The sequence below is a fragment of the Triticum dicoccoides genome, chromosome 6A (assembly GCF_002162155.2).
Source record: "Triticum dicoccoides isolate Atlit2015 ecotype Zavitan chromosome 6A, WEW_v2.0, whole genome shotgun sequence".
NCBI lineage: Eukaryota > Viridiplantae > Streptophyta > Magnoliopsida > Poales > Poaceae > Triticum > Triticum dicoccoides.
In genome coordinates, this window is record NC_041390.1 from 620,113,975 (window position 1) to 620,134,296 (window position 20,322).

Genomic DNA, 20,322 nt, shown 5'->3' on the forward strand with positions numbered 1-20,322 from the left:
CCACCATTACAATGTCGGTGACCCATCTGTTAGCCGCGGCGGAAGCCGATAAGTGTGGTTGGGAGAGAAGATGCGAGAGAATGAGATGTGTGCTGGGAAAAAGTGGTTGTGAAGAGATAAGGTGGGCGCATGCAAAAGGCGGTGAATAGGCCTCAGCTACGGTCCATGAATTGTAACAAACAGGAACAATGGATTGCGTCCCATCCGATGAAGCGGGTGAGACTGCCCGAATCTTCAGTCAATCGATCGGAAGGGAATATTTCCCTTGGATTAATCCATGTATTTGTTTTGTCCGACTTTGTTGAATGATTTAATAAAATGACTGTGTGCATCCTTGAATGCAGAGGCCGGGGGATTCAACTGCTTCTTCAAAAATAAATTCCTAATAGAGTGTTATTAGTGTTGCCTAGACGATGAGAGTAATAAAAAACCCGAACGAAAGCGATCAAAACACCGACAATATAAAACAATGACCATTGGCACCAATCATATTTTTAAAACACAAGAACTATCAGAAAGGTCCTCCAAAAAGTAACGCCTTCGGAAAAGAAAGGACATGCAAATGCGGTCTCCATCGCCAAATCCAACCACCAAAGACTGGATAGTGGGTTCACCCTAAAGATCAAGTCCGAGCAAATTCCAAACAATATATTTAAAAAGATAATGACACAAATACACCATCATTGGAAGGTATAACTAAGGTCAGACGCCTAGGTACTTGAGCTACGACTAGGCCAACATGGGCCATGCGGGGAGCAGCGCGTGAAGAGCATAGTTATTATTGCAAGAGACGGGCAAGAGAGAATACGTGCATGAGCATCAGACCGAATTTAACGGCTATGTTTATGCGAACTGGACGGCTTCTCGTGCGACTGATCTGTGGGCATGATCGGGAGGCCGACCCCTATTATTAACCGAATTTGCTACTCTTCACCTCAATCAATCTCACTAAATCATTGCAAATCTGAAGCATTGCAAAGCGGCTCTCCATGGAGCTCCAACAAGCCCGAGGGCCCCAAGGGGAGCACCATGTCATCACCTCGCTGGCGACGTTCGTGCGGACTGAGTTGGAATGCACCATCGTGCCAGAGTTGGCCCCCAACGACTAACCACTACGCAAGCATTTTCTTCTTCCAGCAATGTTGTTATTGTCAGCAAAGTTTCTCTAAGCTGTTTCCAGTACCTCCATGACAAACGGTGATAAGGATCTCATAGATTAAAGTTTAGAAAAAATTCAAAAAATAACAAAACATTATTCACACGAATAAGTGAATATTCACTGTATTCAACGTAAGCACGTACTGCACGAGCACATGATAAAAGAACATTTACAAGAAAACACACGAACATGCATAGACGTGCTTATTGATAGTGTTAAAAATGGTCTTACATTTTGGGACAGAAGGAGTAGTAAATAGCGATTCCAAAGAAGTAAACTGCATACGACCTAGTAAGTTTAGGAATGATACAAGCTAGTAAGTTTAGGAATGATACAAGCTTCAGCACAGGAGAAACCAATAGAGCACACACCAAATAGCTACTACATTCAAGAACTACTTCCAGACACAAAGTGGATAGATCATGGCGATGCTAATAACGAGTGGAAGTGAATAAAAGGCAAAGCCATCACCGACGCCTCTGTGATCTTCTTCCTCGATGTATCCTTCTCCTCGGTGGTTTGTGCATAACTCAAAGGATGAACCCTGAGTCGGTGAGGTAACTTCCAGACACAAAGACCTTGCATCGACGATAGATCAGTATGTTGACTTACATCAACAGGAAAATAATAAAAACAATAAAAACATGATAGACTTACATCACGGCGGACCTTATGAGCAGAAGCAATCGCCATTGCCATCGCCATTGCCATCGCCATCGCCATCATCATCCCCCTCGCCCTCGCCCTTGCATTGATCACCTCTGTGATCTCCTTTCTGAATGAATCCGCCTCCTCACTGGTCCCTAGACAACTCCAAGGACGAACCCCGAGACAAAAAAACTTGTCAACGCAGACCTTACACACCTTCCTGTCGTGCAGGGATACCTCCTTGATGTTCACCGCAGCTTGAACGACGCGCTTGACGTATCCCATGAAGTTGTTGTTGGACTGGAATCCATAGATAGTTAGCCTGGCCAGATTCATGTGTTTGAAATCAGGAGTTGATAGCTCCCACTTCACATCCATGCCATTAGAGTAACTTGTTTGCGACTTCCTTTGGCACTTCTGACCCCATACGGTGATGGAAAGCTCCTCAATGGATGGTGCAGCTTCGAGAAGGAACATCGTCCAGGCGATGTCACATTCCTCGGGGAGATTGTCCAGATTCACAAGCCGTAGTTTGCCGAGTAGAGGAGCAAGCACTTTTGGGCATTCTGGTCGAATCCAAATCTGGTGAAGATGAGAGAAACAAATTAAGGATGAGTACAACGTGTGCACAAATTATTGGAAACATCCTCAAGTGAGAATTAATTAATTAGAAGTTTGAGTGAGTACCTTTTCACTTTGAAAATCCAGGTGGAGATGGCTTATCGGGGGAGCCTTAACAAGCGTCTTGCTTAGGTCGAGGGCCCTGTCTACAGCATATCCACGAGATAGATCTAGGTTCGAGAGCGTAGGGACAAAACCCAGAGCTATGGGGCAATGATCATCATACTGCCAATTTCTATAACTCATACGTTGAAGGTTGGGTAGGCTTCCAAGCCTTATCACTAAGAATTTCCCAGAGGTAATGTCAAGCTCGGCAAGTCGAGCATGGTGTAGAGTCAACATTGATCTCTCCCCTGCGTCACACTGGAAGAAGCACAACGACTCCAACCGCGTGCAAGTGCGAAGAATGGTGGGTACGTCGGACTCACCAAACCTGAGGTTGTGCAGATGCAGCCGCGTGAGACCGGCGAATGCGGCCGGGCACTCGCTGATAAAATCATTGAACAGCTTGGCGAAGGAGAGGAGGTCGTCATGGCTGTAATCATTGTACTGCCTTTTGGTAAGGATCTCGAACTCGGCGGCGTCGACCTTCTGGGTCGCCATGGCGAGGGCGACGGACCTGCCGATCCTGAGATGGTCGTCGCCTGTCATCATGAATCTGAGCTTGAGCGCGCGGATGGGGACCTGTGGAGACCTCGTGCTGAGGATCCTTTCGGTCATGTCGACCACCTGGCGGTTCTTCCAGCGTAGATCGCGGGCGCTGGGGACGATGACGATCTGCGAGAGCAAGGCGGGCAGCTTGAGCGTTCGCTTGGAGACGACGCAGGTCCTGACGGCGTCGAGCGTGCCCACCCTCTCCAGAATATTGAGCAGCACGTCGTCGGGTAGCTTGATTAGCCTGTCGATTTCCGGCAGCTGGAAAATTCCATTCAGCCAGGGAGGGTAATAATTAAGATAGCTCGATACAATGCATGCATGACTCACTACAAGCGAGAATTTGAGAAGAAAAGACCACAAGTAACGAGGCCTTACCTCACGGCGGCGGCGGCGGCGAAGGAACTTCATGGCGGCCCGATCTCAAGGAACGACACGGCCGGCTAGCTAGGCTTACATCACGGTAGCGGAAATCGCTTGCACGTTTATTTGGCAGCCTCCCCTGACTTCACCAAGGAGGTTTCCTGATCCTATTAAACGTACATGGCCTGGTCTTTTTAACATCGTTTCACAAGCCGTACGCAGACATATAATCATGGTATGTTCATATTTATAATGTAATTTAAACCGGACTCTTATTCCTTCTTTGTTTCAATCCAACTTTGTTTGTGAAAAGCACTTGGATTTATTACAAAAGTTCAGCAAAAGTACAAAGCATTCTAAACATCATAAAAATTACATCGAGATCCCTGGACCACCGAACGACCACTGCCGCCGCTTGAACGAGCCGTCAACGCGTTGCTATCCCTGCTCCATATCGGAGCCAACCTCTTCTTGTCAATGACAACCGGGAAGCCTTCATACCATCGCTGTGAAGCCGTACGTAGTCATCGCCGTTAAACCCTTGAATCGTTCTGAAGAACCTGACGCCGATCTTGTCATTGCGTATGTACGGCAATAGACCCTAATGCCGCTACCTCGAGGAACTGGCAGGAAACTACCCCGGAGCTCCATCTAATCCGTTCCGATAGACAAACTTGACGAGGAATGGAGCCCAGAAGACCGCCTCGAAGAAGAAGCGTCACCATCTATCCTAGGGCTGCCCTTACAAGGACTAAAATCCTAACCTATCTACTAGCCAGAGCCGACGCACAAGGATTCCCCTTTTCCATCCAACTTTTGCCCTTGCCACATCTAGCTAATTTTTTTTGCAAGAAACTTTCAATCTATTCATCTTCAATCATAGCAGTACAAAGAACAACAAAGGTAATAAAAATTATAACCATGTCCGTGGACCACCTAGCGACGACTACAAGCACTGGAGCGAGCCGAAGGCGCGCCGCCGTCATCGCCCCTCCATCACCGGAGCCGGGCAAACCTTGTTGTAGTAGACAGTCGGGAAGTCATCGTGTTAAGACCACATATGACCAGCGCACCAGAGTAGCAACCATCGCCGATGAAGAAAGTCGTAGATCAGAAGAGTCAAACCTGTAAACACCCAAACGAAGACGAATGAAGATCGGATCCAAACAGATCCACCAAAGACTAGCACCGCCCGAATCCCGCGAGATCCGACGGAGACAAACCTCCACACGCCCTCAGACGATGCTAGACACACCATCGGGACGGGAATAGAACGTGGGAGACATTATTCCTACTAAGGAACGTCGCCGCCATCACACAACCCCAACCAAGACGTTGAATCTAACAAGAACAAGAAGGGGGTCCCTCCCGCCGGCAGGGGGCCGAGATACTCCACACCTCCAGCCTAGAGGCCATCGGAGATGGGGCGGACCGGCTGCGGCACCAACAGGAGGAGAAGAACTTTTCTTATAGAGGAGGAAAGAGATGGAATCTGCCTCATCTAGCTAATTGATGTAGTACACCCCTCAAACAAAAAATAGTAATGTAGAACAGGTGGTTCTAGGAGGAGCGTGGATGGTCGTAGCCGGCACAGTGCTGATGGAGAACGATGGTTGCATGAAAATGCTGCTTCACAGGAGCGACGATGTCGGCTGTTGTTAACTTTGCTCTACGTGCACTTTAATTTCTTCCTACAAAATATGTTCTAGTGTAATAATGTTGAGGCCGTTGCTATTATTGAAAACCATTATCTTTTCATCAAAATTCCCTAAAAAAGACAAAGAATTTAAACCCCCGTTGTCTTAGGACTTTGGGAATAACCATATATAGCTTGTTCAATTTCTCTCTTGTGGATGATTTGGATCAACTTATCTGTATGTATCCTATGTTGCAAGTTGTGTGTTCATTTGTACTAGTTTTCCTTGTGGTTCCTCCTGATTTTTCTCGTGTTCTTCGTGTTTCTCTCAAATCCACCTTCAATTCATGAAGACCGGACCACTCCAGTATCTTGCCCCGCATCATTGAGGTAATAAATTGAGAATGTTTCGCCAAAGTTTCACGTAGTCGGCTTATAAACCAGACCATCTCCGAGGAAGAAATTACGTTTCAATAGCGTGTAGGGTGTATGCGGAGCACCTATTAGGCCGGGTGCAACACTCAACAATGCCTTTGCCAAGTTGAAATTGCCCTTCTCCGAGTACATGGGGTACTTGACAAACAAGTTTTCCAGTAGTGAGGTCACCACGCACTGGTCCAGATTGATCGTGAACTTAACCGACCATTGTGTGTCACATGCCATTCTAAAATCTCACAAAATTTCCTAACGTATATAGAAAATATATATCATATTTGTAGTATTAGTCATAAATATTTTCTCACTGAATGAACTAGCTAGTTTGGTGGAGCCCTTCCAAGTCAACCCGACCAATAGCATGCACAACGCCATGACTGCGTTCTAGGCAATATGGATCATACTAGAGGGTGACGATGCGCTTCGCCGCGCCGTTACTCGGTCGTGAGCTAAGTCTCCTATTTTACACGGGATTTTTTTTGTTATCGGTGAGCACTGTTACACAGAAAAATCAAAGAACCGAACCAAGTTTACCGATATTCCTGGTTTATTTGGTTTATGGTGTCCTGATCGGTGTTTCCATCGCTAGTTGTTTAATGTTTTGGTGTATCATCAGTTTTCATCCTCTATAAACTGAATTGACCATTGGACAATACTCCCTCCATCCTTAAAAGAGTGTACTTTTAACTATGTTGGAAAGTCAAACTTTTTTATATTTAACGGTATTTATACAACACATTTATGCCCTCAAATTAGTAGCATCCGATTCATGATAAAATATACTTTCATCATATACCTATTTGGTTTCACAAACATTGATATATTTTGTAGAAACTCGGTAAAATTTTAAGATAGTTTGACCCTCCAACAAAGTTAGAAGTACACTCTTTAAAGGACGGGGGGAGTATGCATCAAAATTGGCCTCCTTTTTCTCTAATTTCCTTACTTTGCTGGCCCAAGGCCCAGACACCACGCACACGCGCACACAACCCAATTTACTCATGCATCTGCCTCTCAAAAACACTCTACACTGTACTGTTATTCACCACCAAACGGACTCCAATTTCTCAATCTAGTTGCCTCCCAATCTTGGGTCAGATCTACTGATCCAACAGGTGCTCATGTTGGCTTGGATCTCCAACGCCTAATATTTCCTTTCTGGCTCTTCCCCACCGCTAGCACGATGTCGGTATTCCATTGCAAATCCACCACTTTAGACCGAATGGTGTAGACGAAGAGAGCTATGACCCGACCACATGATCCTATTCAACATGCAACTTGTTTTTTTAGGGCAGTCTAACTTGTCGAAAGAACACCAAATGTGCACCGTCCCAGGACATTCGCTTTGACTGGGTAGCTAGTCGGCTTTGTTGGGCATCGGGCCAACCAGAGGATCGAAGAAAAAAACAAAAAAAAGGAGGAGAACTGTATAAAGTAAATGGATTGTTCTTGAAAAAATAAAATAAACTTTTGCAAATTTTGAAAAACAATATAAAAAAATGTTCATGAATTAATAAAAGTTTATGAATTCAAAAAATTATTAGCAAATTTTAAAAAGTTAAAAAATGTTTGCGAAGTTTTTTAGAATTTCCCTAAATTTTAAAATTTTCACCGGTTTCAAAAGAAGTTCCCTTGATTTAAAAAATGTTAACGAATTTGAAAAATGTTCTCAGATTTAAAAAAATGTTTCACATCTGTAGGGATTCTTTCCGTGCATGCGTGTGGCCCAAATGAGCAAGCACTCAATTTTCTTTCGTCCGTACCAAGAAGTCAACAACATGTATCACGAGAGATTGATCTTGTAGTCAGAACAACCTGTCCTGAATCAAATTAACTACGCTTCTCTGCATAATACATGAGGTGCAGATCGAGATCGATGCTGATGGTGCCCCAGACGGTCGCCGGCGCCAGCAGGCGAGTTCCTCAGTGTCGACCTCGCCGGTTATTGGGGTCAGTGACTGCCAGGGTGTGGCTCTAAATAAAATATAGACTCTAGACCACAACAGAAAAGAGAACACACATATATAAATTTGCCCAACAAGCGGGTAGCCGATGTACATTTCATACGATGTGGTCAAGTAAGAAACAGTTAAGAGGAAAACAACATGCGCAATAGCTACTAGTATAAGCTCTGGAGTCCGGGAACAACTAAACCACAGAGATGCCATGAATGGTTATTGATTTATATGGACCTTGACATTATGAGCGGTGGCCATCGCCATCACCCTCGCCTTCGCGTTGATCACCTCTATGACATGAGTCCACTTTCTCCTTCGCCTCTATGATCTTCTTCCTCAACTAATCCACCTCCTCGCTTGTCCATAGACGGTAACTCGGAGGAGGAACCTTGAGATGAGGAAACTTTCACCGCAGACATTGCACACCTTCTTGTCATGCAGAAATGCCTCCTTGATGTTCACGGTTCACCGCAACTTGAATGACAAGCTTGACGTATCCCATGAAGTTGTCGTTGGGCTGGAAGCCGTAGATAGTTAGTCTGGCCAGATTCTTATGCTTGAAATCAAGAGTAGATGGCTCCCACTTCACATCCATTTTATTGGTGTATTATTTTTGCGACTTCCTTTGGCACTTATGATCGCATACCGTAATGCAAAGCTCTTCTAGAGATGTTGCAGCCTCAAGAAGGAACATTGTCCAAGCAATATCACATTCTTCAGGAAGATTATCCAAATTCATAAACCGTAGTTTGGCAAGCACACGAGTAAGCACTTTCGGGCATTCCCGTTGAACCCAAATCTGGGAGAGATAAAGAAATTAATAATGAATCCAAGTTGTTCACAAATTACATCTCAAGTGACACATAAGTTACTACAGTTGCATATCACAACCATACAATGAGAATTGAATAGAGATGATTTGGGTGGGTACCTTTTCACTCCAATATTCCTGGTACAAATCGCTTATGGAGGGAACATTGCAGGTCATCTGTTGGAGCTTTGGTAGATGGTGAAGCTCCATTGTTTTGAATTCCCCATAGGAGATAAGAAGCTCAAGGAGTCGAGTGTGTTCTACATGCAATGTTGAATGGATCCCCACGTCGCACTCAAAGAAACACAATGACTCGAGCCGCTTGCAGGTGCTTAGAATGTTCTGTATGTCCAGTTCACCAAACCTCAGATTTTGCAGTTGCGGTCTTCTGAGGCCATCAAAAGCATTTGCACAATGACGAAGAAAATTATCGAACTGCTTAACAAAGACCAGGGGATACACCTCGGTGCAATGATAGGTATCCCTTGGCATCAAGATCTCAAACTCGGTTGCATCTAGTTTCTGGGTCACCATGGCGAGGCCGGCTGATATATCAATGGAGTGACAACGAGAGGGACCCAAGAAAACTTGAGCTTTAGCTTGCGAATGGTAATCTGCGGAAATCACGTGCTCATGACCTTGTCTATCACATCGGCCATGACGCAATTGATTCGAAAGAAATAGTGGGGGATAATATCGTGGAGAATCAGCGAGCCGAGGCAGTTTATGCATTTGCCTCGAGAGGATGCAGGTTCTTACACGATCAAGCGTACCCACCCTCTCGACAATGTTGCCATTGGGCAGCTTGCTTAGTATGTGTTCGTTGTCAGATGCTGTTGTCAGATGCTTTCTTTAACTGCAATTCTCCAGGAGGGAAATTAGTCATGGGTGATAGATCATATATTGAGTTAGATCAAAAGAAAAATAGCAATACAAAACAGGAGACTTACATCATGGCCGACCTTATGAGTGGAAGCCACCGCCATCGCCCTCCCCTTGATCACCTCTGCGATCTCCAGTCTGAATGAATCCACCTCCTCGCTGGTCTGTGGACAACTCCAAGGACGAACCCCGAGATGAGGAAACTTGTCAACGCAGTGCTTGCACACCTTCCTGTCGTATAGAGATACCTCCTTGATGTTCTCCGCAGCTTCAGTGACGCGCCTGACGTATCCCATGAAGTTGTCGTTGGGTTGGAAGCCAAAGATAGTTAGTCTGGAAAGATTATTGTGCTTGAAACCGGGATTAGATGGCTCCCAGTTCACATCGGTTTTCTGGGAGTAACTTTTTTGCGACTCCAATTGGCATTTATGATCCCATACTGTGATGCAAAGCTCCTCTAAGGATGGCGCAGCTTCAAGAAGGAACATTGTCCAAGCGATGTCACATTCCTCAGGAAGATTGTTAAGATTCACGCGCCGTAGTTTGCCGAGCACACGTGCAAGCACTTTAGGGCATTCTGGTAGAACCCAAACCTGGGAGAGATAATACAACACTTGTAAATTACATCAAGTGATGCATAAGTTACTACCGTAGACATATAACAATCAGACAACGTATATTTCATATGCATGTATATAATGGACCTAGCCACACAAAAAATATGTTGGATCAGAAGTGAACTTATATCCGGCTCACGTACACTTGGACTCATGCTTTCAGTGGATTATCCACTTTGTGATAATAAATGCTTCTAATTAAGGTAATTTACCATCATATATATAGAGAGACGAAACGAGACAAAGATGATTACCTTTTCACTTTGAAAATCGAGGTGCAGGTCACTTATTGAGGGGACATTAACAAGCAGCTCGCTCAGCTTGAGGGTCCTGTTTATAATGAACGCATGCGCCAGAGTTAGCTTGGAGAGCTGAGGGGCATAGCCCAAAATCAAGGGATTGTCTAGGTTATCAAATATCCATCTATGCAAGGTCATCCGTCGAAGCTCCGGCAGGCAGCCGAGCTCCACTGTTGAGAACTTTGCATAGGCGAAGATAAGCTCAACGAGTCTGGCATGCTCTACGTGCAGCACCGGAAGTTTCCGCGCGTCACAATGGAGCAAACGCAACGACTCCAGCCGCTTGCAGGTGGCTAGGATGTTGGGTATGTCCGATTCACCGAACCTCAGGTTCTGCAGATGCAGCCGCGTGAGACCGGCAAACGCGCCGATAAAGTTGTTGAACAGCTTCGCGGAGTCGAGAAGATCGGCATCGGAGCGCCTATAATAGATGTCCTTGGTCAGGATATCGAACTCGGCCGCGTCGATCTTCTGCGTGGCCATGGCGAGGGCGACGGCCCTGCCGATCTTGAGATGGTCGTCGCCTCTCATGATGAACCTGAGCTTGAGGTTGCGGATGGGGATCTGTGGAGACCTCGTGCTGAGGATCTTGTCGGTCATGTCGGCCACGCCGCGGTTCTTGCGGTGTAGATCAAGGTCGCCGAGATCGATGACGATCTGCGAGAGCAAGGCCGGCAGGTTGAGCGTTTGCCTGGAGACGACGCAGGTCCTGACGGTGCCGAGCCTCTCCAGGATGTTGAGTAGCACATCGTCGGGCAGTTTGATTAGCCTGTCGACTTTCAACAGCTGGATAGACATATAGATTGATAAATTCAACGATGACTCAGGCACAAGAATTGGAGAAGGAGGAACACAAGCAAGCAACGGGGGCTGGGCTTACATCACGGCGGCGGCGGCGAACCCGGTTGAGCTTCATGGCGGTCTGATCTCAAGGAACAATGAAGTGGCAGATGGCGGCTAGGCTTACATCGCGGCGGCGGAAATCGCCTGTATGTTCCTTCCTAGGTGCGATGATCAAGATTGCAGACGTTTATATGGCAGCCTCCTCTGGCTTGAACAAGGAGGTTTCCAGATCCTATATATTCCACCTAGGTAAAGGCAGCCTGGTTTTTTTAGCATTGTTTCACAAGACGCAAACATATAAAAACAGGGGTTAATTATCCTTTTGCTCTTAGTGGTGTCCATCTACTCAGTTTTGTCCTCAGATGCGAATTGTGTTCAGTTTTGCCCCTAATCCGTGCGCACCGACTCGTTCCGTGAACTCTGTCGTCTCCGTCAAGTCAACCTTTTGACTCGGCCCTTACAGGTGGGACCAGGCGGCAGAGACGGCCAATTTTATTCAGACCGTTGCACGCGTGGCTTGTGGGATCCAGCAGGGAGCCATTGAGCAGAGAGCCGTTGCGGGTGTGCTATATAAGCGGGCAACAGCGGCGGTGACCACGGCGACAGAGAGCACGGCGGTGACCACGGCGAGAGAGAGAGAGCACGGCGGTGGGAAGCTAGCTGTGGAGGGCGCGGCGGCGTTGAGATCCCCTTCGGCTCCGAGCTCCATGTCTTCCTCAAGCTCCTGCGCCACCTCACGGATGCAGAGCCGGGCGCGTGTGGACATGCCTGTCTTCGTCTGTCCGCGGTGCCGGGCGGGCGTTGATCGGAGGGTTTCTCACACACCGAGGAACCAGAATCGTCCGTTCTACATGTGCAGCGAGAATGGGGTAAGAATCGGGGCAATTGCATCATTTTCGTGGTCGGGATCTTTGAGTAATTGGTTGATCTGTTTGGTGTTCATGCAGGTGACATGCTTCTTTCTTTGGGTCGATGCTCTGGCCAAGACTCTGATGAATGAACTGCAAGAAGAGCATGAAGAATGGTTGCGCATGCTGCCACGAACCGCAGTGGCCGCAGCACGAGCTTCGGAAGAAGAGATGGAGGTCGAAGCACTGACAGAGAGCTAGCTGTTGAGCTTAGGATGTTGAAAAAGAAGGTTAGGAAGTTTGAAGATCAAGCACTACCAATACCCATTTGCAAATACTTTTGGGCATTTGTAGGTATGGTAATCGCACTGGTTGTAATGTTGAAAATGTATGGAAAGGCATGAATTATGGAGGAATTTGTAATCTTGAAATTGTATGAGAAATTCACCTAGTTTAAATGTTGGTCAAAGTTGTTTAAATGTTGGAAAAAAAAGAAGAAGTGACCAACATTTAAATATGTTGAAAAAAGAGAAGAAATGAGGAATTCAGAAACTTTTGATCAATGAAATGCAGCTCTCTGCTCTGCCTTTCTGTAAAATAAAAGGTTGCTCTTGGGTCAAATTCAGAGCGTAGAGCTAAGTGCGGGCTAGACTAATGGGCCAACTGCATCCAATTAGGCCCATTCGGGGGTTCTCTTGCGTGTTTTTCTATTTTCTGTTCTGATTTAATTTAGGCAGTAAATCATAATGCTGAAACTTTTTGTGGAAGCTAATTGAATTATTCCAGAGCCAAAAAATTAAGGTTAGAAATTTTTTGGAGCTGTTAAATATTTAATAGCAATTTATTTAATCCAATTCAAATACACCATGATTTAAATTAAAGGCCAAAATGTCATGGAAAATGTGCCTCAGCTCTGGTAGAGGTTTACACCTGGTGCCAAAATAAATGAACATTTTTTAAGGGCATTACATTGAGAAAAAATAATTTGTCTAAAAAATGAAGGGTGGAAAATGCACAAAAAATTGGTGCGGCTGGGGACTCGAACCCAGGACCGCGTGGGTTTGTGGTGTTTATGGTTGTGCTGGTAACCGCTAGGACAGATGGCAAGACTTCGACATGGGTATGGAAGGAAGGTATACATAGTGAGACTGTGAAATTTGTCAAAAAAATAGCGAGACCGTGAATGTTTGCACACGCGTGAGAGTGGTTTTTCTTTATTTTGCACTGAAATTTTGGAGAGTTGGAAGGTTGAAAACGTATTTTTACACTGCCACATGATTTTGGTTAGATTGACACTTGGTTTAGGGTTAGAGTGGCACTTGGTTTAGGATTTAAAGGGAATAAATTTGCATGTTAGTTCATGACTTTATTTTTTTGAATGAAACAGAGGGCTTCTCACCCTCTCCGATTTTCATTAATGAAAACCACAAGTTCTCGAACTTCATGACTTGGTTTAGGGAAGAAATGATATGTTTGGGCACGGACATTTTTTAACACACATAATAAACCCTAATAACTTAGATAAGATTCAACACACCGTGCCATTACAATAATAAGTTCACGGACACATGACGAAACATGACACGACACGACACGACATGACACGACATAGAAAAGCAGCAAAATAAAAAACGGAACATGACGATCTTGACTCCGGGCTTGAACATCTTCATCTTGACCTCCTTCTTCCACCTTGGCCGCGCGCGCCCCTTCAACACCGTCTTCATCTTCACACCTCCTCCTCCTCGTCGTAGGAAAGGGAGTGCATCTGTCCTGGAGTGGGGAAGATGCTCTCGTAGTTGGTGTAGATGTTGTAGACGGTGAAGAAGATGGCCTCGCAGCTGCACCAAAAGACTTGGCCGAGGAGCTTGCACGCGTCAAACAGGTTGGTGAAGGTGACCGTGAGCAGTAGGAGGATGTCGCCGCGGTCACGAACCTCGTTGAGGGTGAACATCCTTGGCGAGCCCCGTGGGAGGTGGGCATAGCCGGCTCTGAGGAAGGCGCGGGTGAGATCGACGGAACCCCTCCACCTTGAAATAGCCCACACACGGAGCTCCCTCTCCACGAGCAAGCCCGGTGGGTAGCGCAGCTCCGGCATGACAGGCGGACGGTTGAAGGTCGGCCCGTTGAACTGCATCTTCACTTGGTCTCGCTTGGGGAGGGCTCGGTCGCTTGGGTGTTTGAAGTTGGACAGAATGGATCGGATCTGGCTTGTGGGTGGGAGAGCAAGAGAGGCACCCCATTTATAGGCATGTGGGTGGGAGAGGAAGAGAGAAAGGATGAGAACGGTGTGTGTGTGTGTGTGTAAATCCGAGCGTGTGTGTATCCGTTACGTTTTGCACTCTTAAATTTTTACACGAAAACGATGCATGGGGCGCGTGCGTGCATCTGAATCACTGCATAGCTCTTTGACCGGGCGGTGCATCTGACTCACTGCCCTGAACCACCTAGCTCGCCTCGCCAGCCTAGCTTGCCTAGCGCGCCTCGCTCGCATGCATGCACGTCGCCGCCTCCCGCGCATGCAAACCCACGTCGCCGCATCCCATGCATGCAAGGCCTAGAAAGGCCGAGACGGGCTATTTACTACGGTCTCAGGCCCAGACAACGAGACGGCCCAACGGTCCATCCAGCGCGCCCGGTATTTGTTTAAAAAAACAATCTCCCAGCCAATCAGATTGCGTCTCGTGGATCGCCCCCCCTCCTCCTCGCAGATTCCTTCTAGAAGGGTTAGATCGACGGCCCTTGATCGCCACTAGGGTTAGATGAATGGTCCTTGTTCAGCGCTAGGGTTAGCGGGATTTGGGAGGGGTTTGGAGCAGTCAAAGCTATGTTTGACCAGATTTCAAATGAGCATATAATAAATTAAATAAAAATCAGAAAAATAAAAAACCTGCGCACATAGTCTTCTTATATCATATACTAACGATTTAAGTTGATAAACAAGATTTACATACATTTAAATGATAAGTTCATGTGTATTGTGTGATATCTTGAGTATCTCAAACTCTCTTGCATGAAGTGAAGAGAAGTGTTTTGGGGAAATGAACATGACAATTTAAAAAAACTCACCACAACATCATTTTAGAGTGACTAAGAAGCTAGCCATGAAGACCTTCCCGTACAAAAACACATGCTTTTTGTGGAAGCTAATTGAATTATTCCAGAGCCAAACAATTAAGGTTAGAAATTTTTTGGAGCTGTTAAATATTTAATAGCAATTTATTTAATCCAATTCAAATACACCATGATTTAAATTAAAGACCAAAATGTCATGGAAAATGTGCCTCAGCTTTATACCTGGTGCCAAAATAAATGAACATTTTTTAAGGGCATTACATTTAGAAAAAATAATTTGTCTAAAATAATGAAGGGTGTAAAATGCACAAAAAATTGGTGTAGATGGGGACTCGAACCCAGGACCGTGTGGGTTTGTGGTGTTTATGGCTGTGCTGGTAACCGCTAGGACAGATGGCAAGACTTTGACATGGGTAGGGAAGGAAGGTATACATAGTGAGACTGTGAAATTTGTCAAAAAAAATAGTGAGACCGTGAATGTTTGCACACGCGTGAGAGTGGTTTTTCTTTGTTTTGCACTGATTTTTTGAAGGGTTGAAAGGTTGAAAACGTATGTTTACACTGCCACATGATTTTGGTTAGAGTGGCACTTGGTTTAGGGTTAGAGTGGCACTTGGTTTAGGATTTAAAGGGAATAAATTTGCATGTTAGTTCATGACTTTATTTTTTTGAATGAAACAGAGGGCTTCTCACCCCCTCCTATTTCCATTAATGAAAACCACAAGTTCTCGAACTTCATGACTTGGTTTAGGGAAGAAATGATATGTTTGGGCACGGACATTTGTTAACACACATAATAAACCCTAATAACTTAGATAAGATTCAACACACCGTGCCATTACAATAATAAGTTCACGGACACATGACGAAACATGACACGACACGACACGACACAACATAGAAAAGCAGCAAAATAAAAAACCAAACATGACGATCTTGACTCCGGGCTTGAACATCTTCATCTTGACCTCCTTCTTCCACCTTGGCCGCGCGCGCCCCTTCAACACCGTCTTCATCTTCACACCTCCTGCTCCTCGTCATAGGAAAGGGAGTGCATCTGGCCTGGAGTGGGGAAGATGCTCTCGTAGTTGGTGTAGATGTTGTAGACGGTGAAGAAGATGGCCTCGCAGATGCACCAAAAGACTTGGCCGAGGAGCTCGCGCGCGTCAAACAGGTTGGTGAAGGTGACCTTGAGCAGTAGGAGGATGTCGCCGCGGTCACGAACCTCGTTGAGGGTGAACATCCTCGGCGAGCCCCGTGGGAGGTGGGCATAGCCGGCTCTGAGGAAGGTGCGGGTGAGATCGACGGAACCCCTCCACCTTGAAATAGCCCACACACGGAGCTCCCTCTCCACGAGCAAGCCCGGTGGGTAGCGCAGCTCCGGCACGACAGACGGACGGTTGAAGGTCGGCCCATTGAACTGCATCTTCACTTGGTCTCGCTTGGGAAGGACTCGGTCGCTTGGGTGTTTGAAGTTGGAGAGAATGGATCGGATCTGGCTTGTGGGTGGGAGAGGAAGAGATGCACCTCATTTATAGGCATGTGGGTGGGAGAGGAAGAGAGAAAGGATGAGAACAGTGTGTATGTAAATCCGGACGCGTTTGTGTATCCGGACGCGTGTGTGTATCCGTTACGTTTTGCACTCTTAAATTTTTGCACGAAAACGATGCATGGGGCGCGTGCGTGCATCTGAATCACTGCATAGCTCTTTGACCGGGCGGTGCATCTGACTCACTGCCCTGAACCACCTAGCTCGCCTGGCTAGCCTAGCTCGCCTAGCGCGCCTCGCTCGCATGCATGCACGTCGCCGCCTCCCGCGCATGCAAACCCACGTCGCCGCCTCCCATGCATGCAAGGCCTGGAAAGGCTGAGACGGGATATTTACTGCAGTCTCAGTGTTGGGAATCGTAGCAGAACTTAAAATTTTCTACGCATCACCAAGATCAATCTATGGAGTAATCTAGCAACGAGGGTAAGGAGAGTGCATCTAGATACCGTTGTAGATCGCTAAGCGGAAGCATTCAAGTGAACGGGGTTGATGGAGTCGTACTCGTTGTGATCCAAATCACCGATGATCCTGGCGCCGAACGGACGGCACCTCCGCGTTCAACACACGTACGGTTGGGAGAGACGTCTCCTCCTTCTTGATCCAGCAAGGGGGAGGAGAAGTTGATGGAGATCTGGCAGCACGACGGCGTGGTGGTGGAAGTAGCGGGATCTCGGCAGGGCTTCGCCAAGCTCAGCGAGAGGGAGAGGTGTCACGGGAGGGAGAGGGAGGCGCCAGGGGCTAGGGTGCGGCTGCCCTCCCTCCCCCCCACTATATATAGGGCCCCTAGGGGGGCGCCGGCCCTAGGAGATCCAATCTCTAAGGGGGCGGCGGCCAAGGGGGGAAACTTGCCCCCCAAGCCAAGTGAGGCGCCCCCCACCCCTAGGGTTTCCAACCCTAGGCGCAGGGGGAGGCCCAAGGGGGGCGCACCAGCCCACTAGGGGCTGGTTCCCACGTCACTTCAGCCCATGGGGCCCTCCAGGATAGGTGGCCCCACCCGGTGGACCACCGGGACCCTTCCGGTGGTCCCGGTACAATACCGATTACCCCCGAAACCTTCCCGGTGGCCGAAACTGGACTTCCTATATATAAATCTTTACCTCCAAATCATTCCAGAACTCCTAGTGACGTCGGGATCTCATCCAGGACTCCGAACAACCTTCGGGTTACCGCATACTAATATCTCTACAACCCTAGCGTCACCGAACCTTAAGTGTGTAGACCCTACGGGTTCGGGAGACACGCAGACATGACCGAGATGTCTCTCCGGTCAATAACCAACAGCGGCATCTGGATACCCATGTTGGCTCACACATGTTCCACGATGATCTCATCGGATGAACCACGATGTCGAGGATTCAGTCAATCCCGTATACAATTCTCTTTGTCCAGCGGTATTGTACTTGCCCGAGATTCAATCGTCGGTATCCCGATACCTTGTTCAATCTCGTTACCGGCAAGTCTCTTTACTCGTTCCGTAACACATCATCCCATGATTAACTCCTTGGTCACATTGTGCACATTATGATGATGTCCTACCGAGTGGGCCCAGAGATACCTCTCCGTCACACGGAGTGACAAATCCCAGTCTCGATTCGTGCCAACCCAACAGACACTTTTGGAGATACCCGTAGTGCACCTTTATAGCCACCCAGTTACGTTGTGACGTTTGGTACACCCAAAGCATTCCTACGGTGTCCGTGAGTTGCACAATCTCATGGTCTAAGAAAATGATACTTGACATTAGAAAAGCTTTGGCATATGAACTACACGATCTTTGTGTTAGGTTTAGGATTGGGTCTTGTCTATCACATCATTCTCCTAATGATGTGATCCCGTTATCAACGACATTCAATGTCCATGGTCAGGAAACCGTAACCATCTATTGATCAACGAGCTAGTCAACTAGAGGCTTACTAGGAACATGGTGTTGTCTATGTATCCACACATGTATCTGAGTTTCCTATCAATACAATTATAGCATGGATAATAAACGATTATCATGAATAAGGAAATATAATAATAACTAATTTGTTATTGCCTATAGGGCATATTTCCAACACTCAGGCCCAGACAACGAGACGGTCCAACGGTCCATCCAGCGCGCCCGGTATTTGTTTAAAAAAACAATCTCCCAGCCAATCAGATTGCATCTCGCGGATCGCCCCTCCTCCCCGCAGATTCCTTCTAGAAGGGTTAGATCGACGGCCTTGATCGCCGCTAGGGTTAGATGAACAGTCCTTATTCAGCGCTAAGGTTAGCAGGGTTTGGAAGGGGTTTGGAACAGTCAAAACTATGTTTGACCAGATTTCAAATGAGCATAATAAATTAAATAAAAATCAGAAAAATAAAAAACATGCGCATATAGTCTTCTTATGTCATATACTAACGATTTAGGTTGATAAACAAGGTTCACATACATTTAAACGATAAATTCATGTGTATTGTGTGATATCTTGAGTATCTCAAACTCTCTTGTATGAAGTGAAGAGAAGTGTTTTGGAAAAATGAACATGAAAATTTCAAAAAACTCATCACAGCTTCATTTTAGAGTGACTAAGAAGCTAGCCATGAAGACCTTCTCGTACAAAAACACATAAATTTACGGGGACCCTAATTGCACTCTGGTAAAACCCGACTGAACCACGCAATCCCTATCCCGTCGGCTGCAATCCCTCCTCCGCCCCGCCGTTGCTAGCGCTCCCCAACTTGGTCGTTTCTCCTCTTTCTTTTCCTCTCCACCATGGCCGGCGCTGCTCGCGGACGTGGCGGGTCGCCGCCGCGCAAGCTCGCGCGTCATGGCGCGGAGGCCGGCAGCTGCAGTCGGCCCCGCCTTCGCGCCATGGCGCTCGAAGCAAGCCCGCGAACACGGCGGGCGGAGCCCTTAGGACGGCTTCCATGAGCTCCATGCCAGTCTTTTCCTACACATCTAGAGGTGCCGGGAGGCGGATGCGAGCTCGTCGCCACAGAGCCGCGGTGGTGGTTAGAGAAGAAGGCACCGCTGCAAAGGACGAGCATGCCCTTGCCAAAGCGCGTCGCAAGTCTGCTGAGAAGTTCTACCTTGGTGTCGATGAGTGAGCCGGTTGATTTTGGTTAATTTGTACTCCCTCAGTTCGTAAGTAGTTATTCAAAAAATGAATGTATCTAAATGTATTTTAGTTATAGATACATTCATTAGATACATTCATTTTTATAACAAGTAATTCCGAACGGAGGGAGTAGTGGGTAGTTTGCATTTGCGCACTACAAATTAACACACCACTTCCGGCCGATTTGTTGCTAAAAAATTGTTTCTGGCCATTGTGGATAAAATATTTATCGTGTATTAAAATAATATATTTTTTGCAGCATAAAACATATTGATTGTGTCCTAGAAAATCTTCATAGTGTATTAAAACAATTCGTCGTGTTTTTTAAATGCTCATTGAGTCTTAAAAATGTCCATCGTGTATTAAAAATATTCATCAAGTGTTTTGACAATGTTCATCTTGTTTTCCAAATAAGCTCATCGCATATTAAAAAAATACCACGGATCAAAATAGGTCATAGTATATTTTTTCAGCGTTTATTATAGAAATGACCATTGTGCTTTAAGAAAACATCATATATTTTAAAAATGTTCATTGTATTTAAAAACAGGTTCGATGTGTACTTGAATTTCTTTTTAAGATCCAGCATCGCTGGCGTTCATTGATAATAACAGGAAGCAATGGAAAACAATAAGGTGGTGAAGGTCTTAGGACCAGAGGATTCGAAGATCAAAGAAAAAGGAGAACAACAGCCCCAGAAGTTGCAGCATAATACTCCATACGATCCATACTAGGCAGTGCAGTTCCGACTCTGACGGTGAACTACTAAGAAAACTAGCCAGGGGTGGAGTCACGGAGGATCACCGAATGAACCACCTATCACGCGTCATCGTATACC

General features: G+C 46.4%; 2 protein-coding genes across 2 annotated transcripts; both read right to left on the reverse strand.

Moving 5' to 3' along the window:
- Positions 1-1,689: 1,689 nt before the first annotated feature.
- On the reverse strand, positions 1,690-8,819 carry LOC119316146. Its single transcript, XM_037590494.1, has 5 exons — positions 8,406-8,819; positions 8,121-8,273; positions 2,495-3,343; positions 1,829-2,389; positions 1,690-1,737 (listed from the first exon to the last, which is right to left on the reverse strand). Exons 1-5 carry the CDS (start codon positions 8,817-8,819, stop codon positions 1,690-1,692), a joined length of 2,025 nt encoding a protein of 674 aa, XP_037446391.1.
- A 292-nt stretch (positions 8,820-9,111) lies between these two features.
- LOC119316147 lies at positions 9,112-11,159 on the reverse strand. The gene is made up of 3 exons (XM_037590495.1): positions 10,039-11,159; positions 9,236-9,760; positions 9,112-9,141 (listed from the first exon to the last, which is right to left on the reverse strand). Exons 1-3 carry the CDS (start codon positions 10,879-10,881, stop codon positions 9,112-9,114), a joined length of 1,398 nt encoding a protein of 465 aa, XP_037446392.1. The 5' UTR covers positions 10,882-11,159.
- Positions 11,160-20,322: the final 9,163 nt, after the last annotated feature.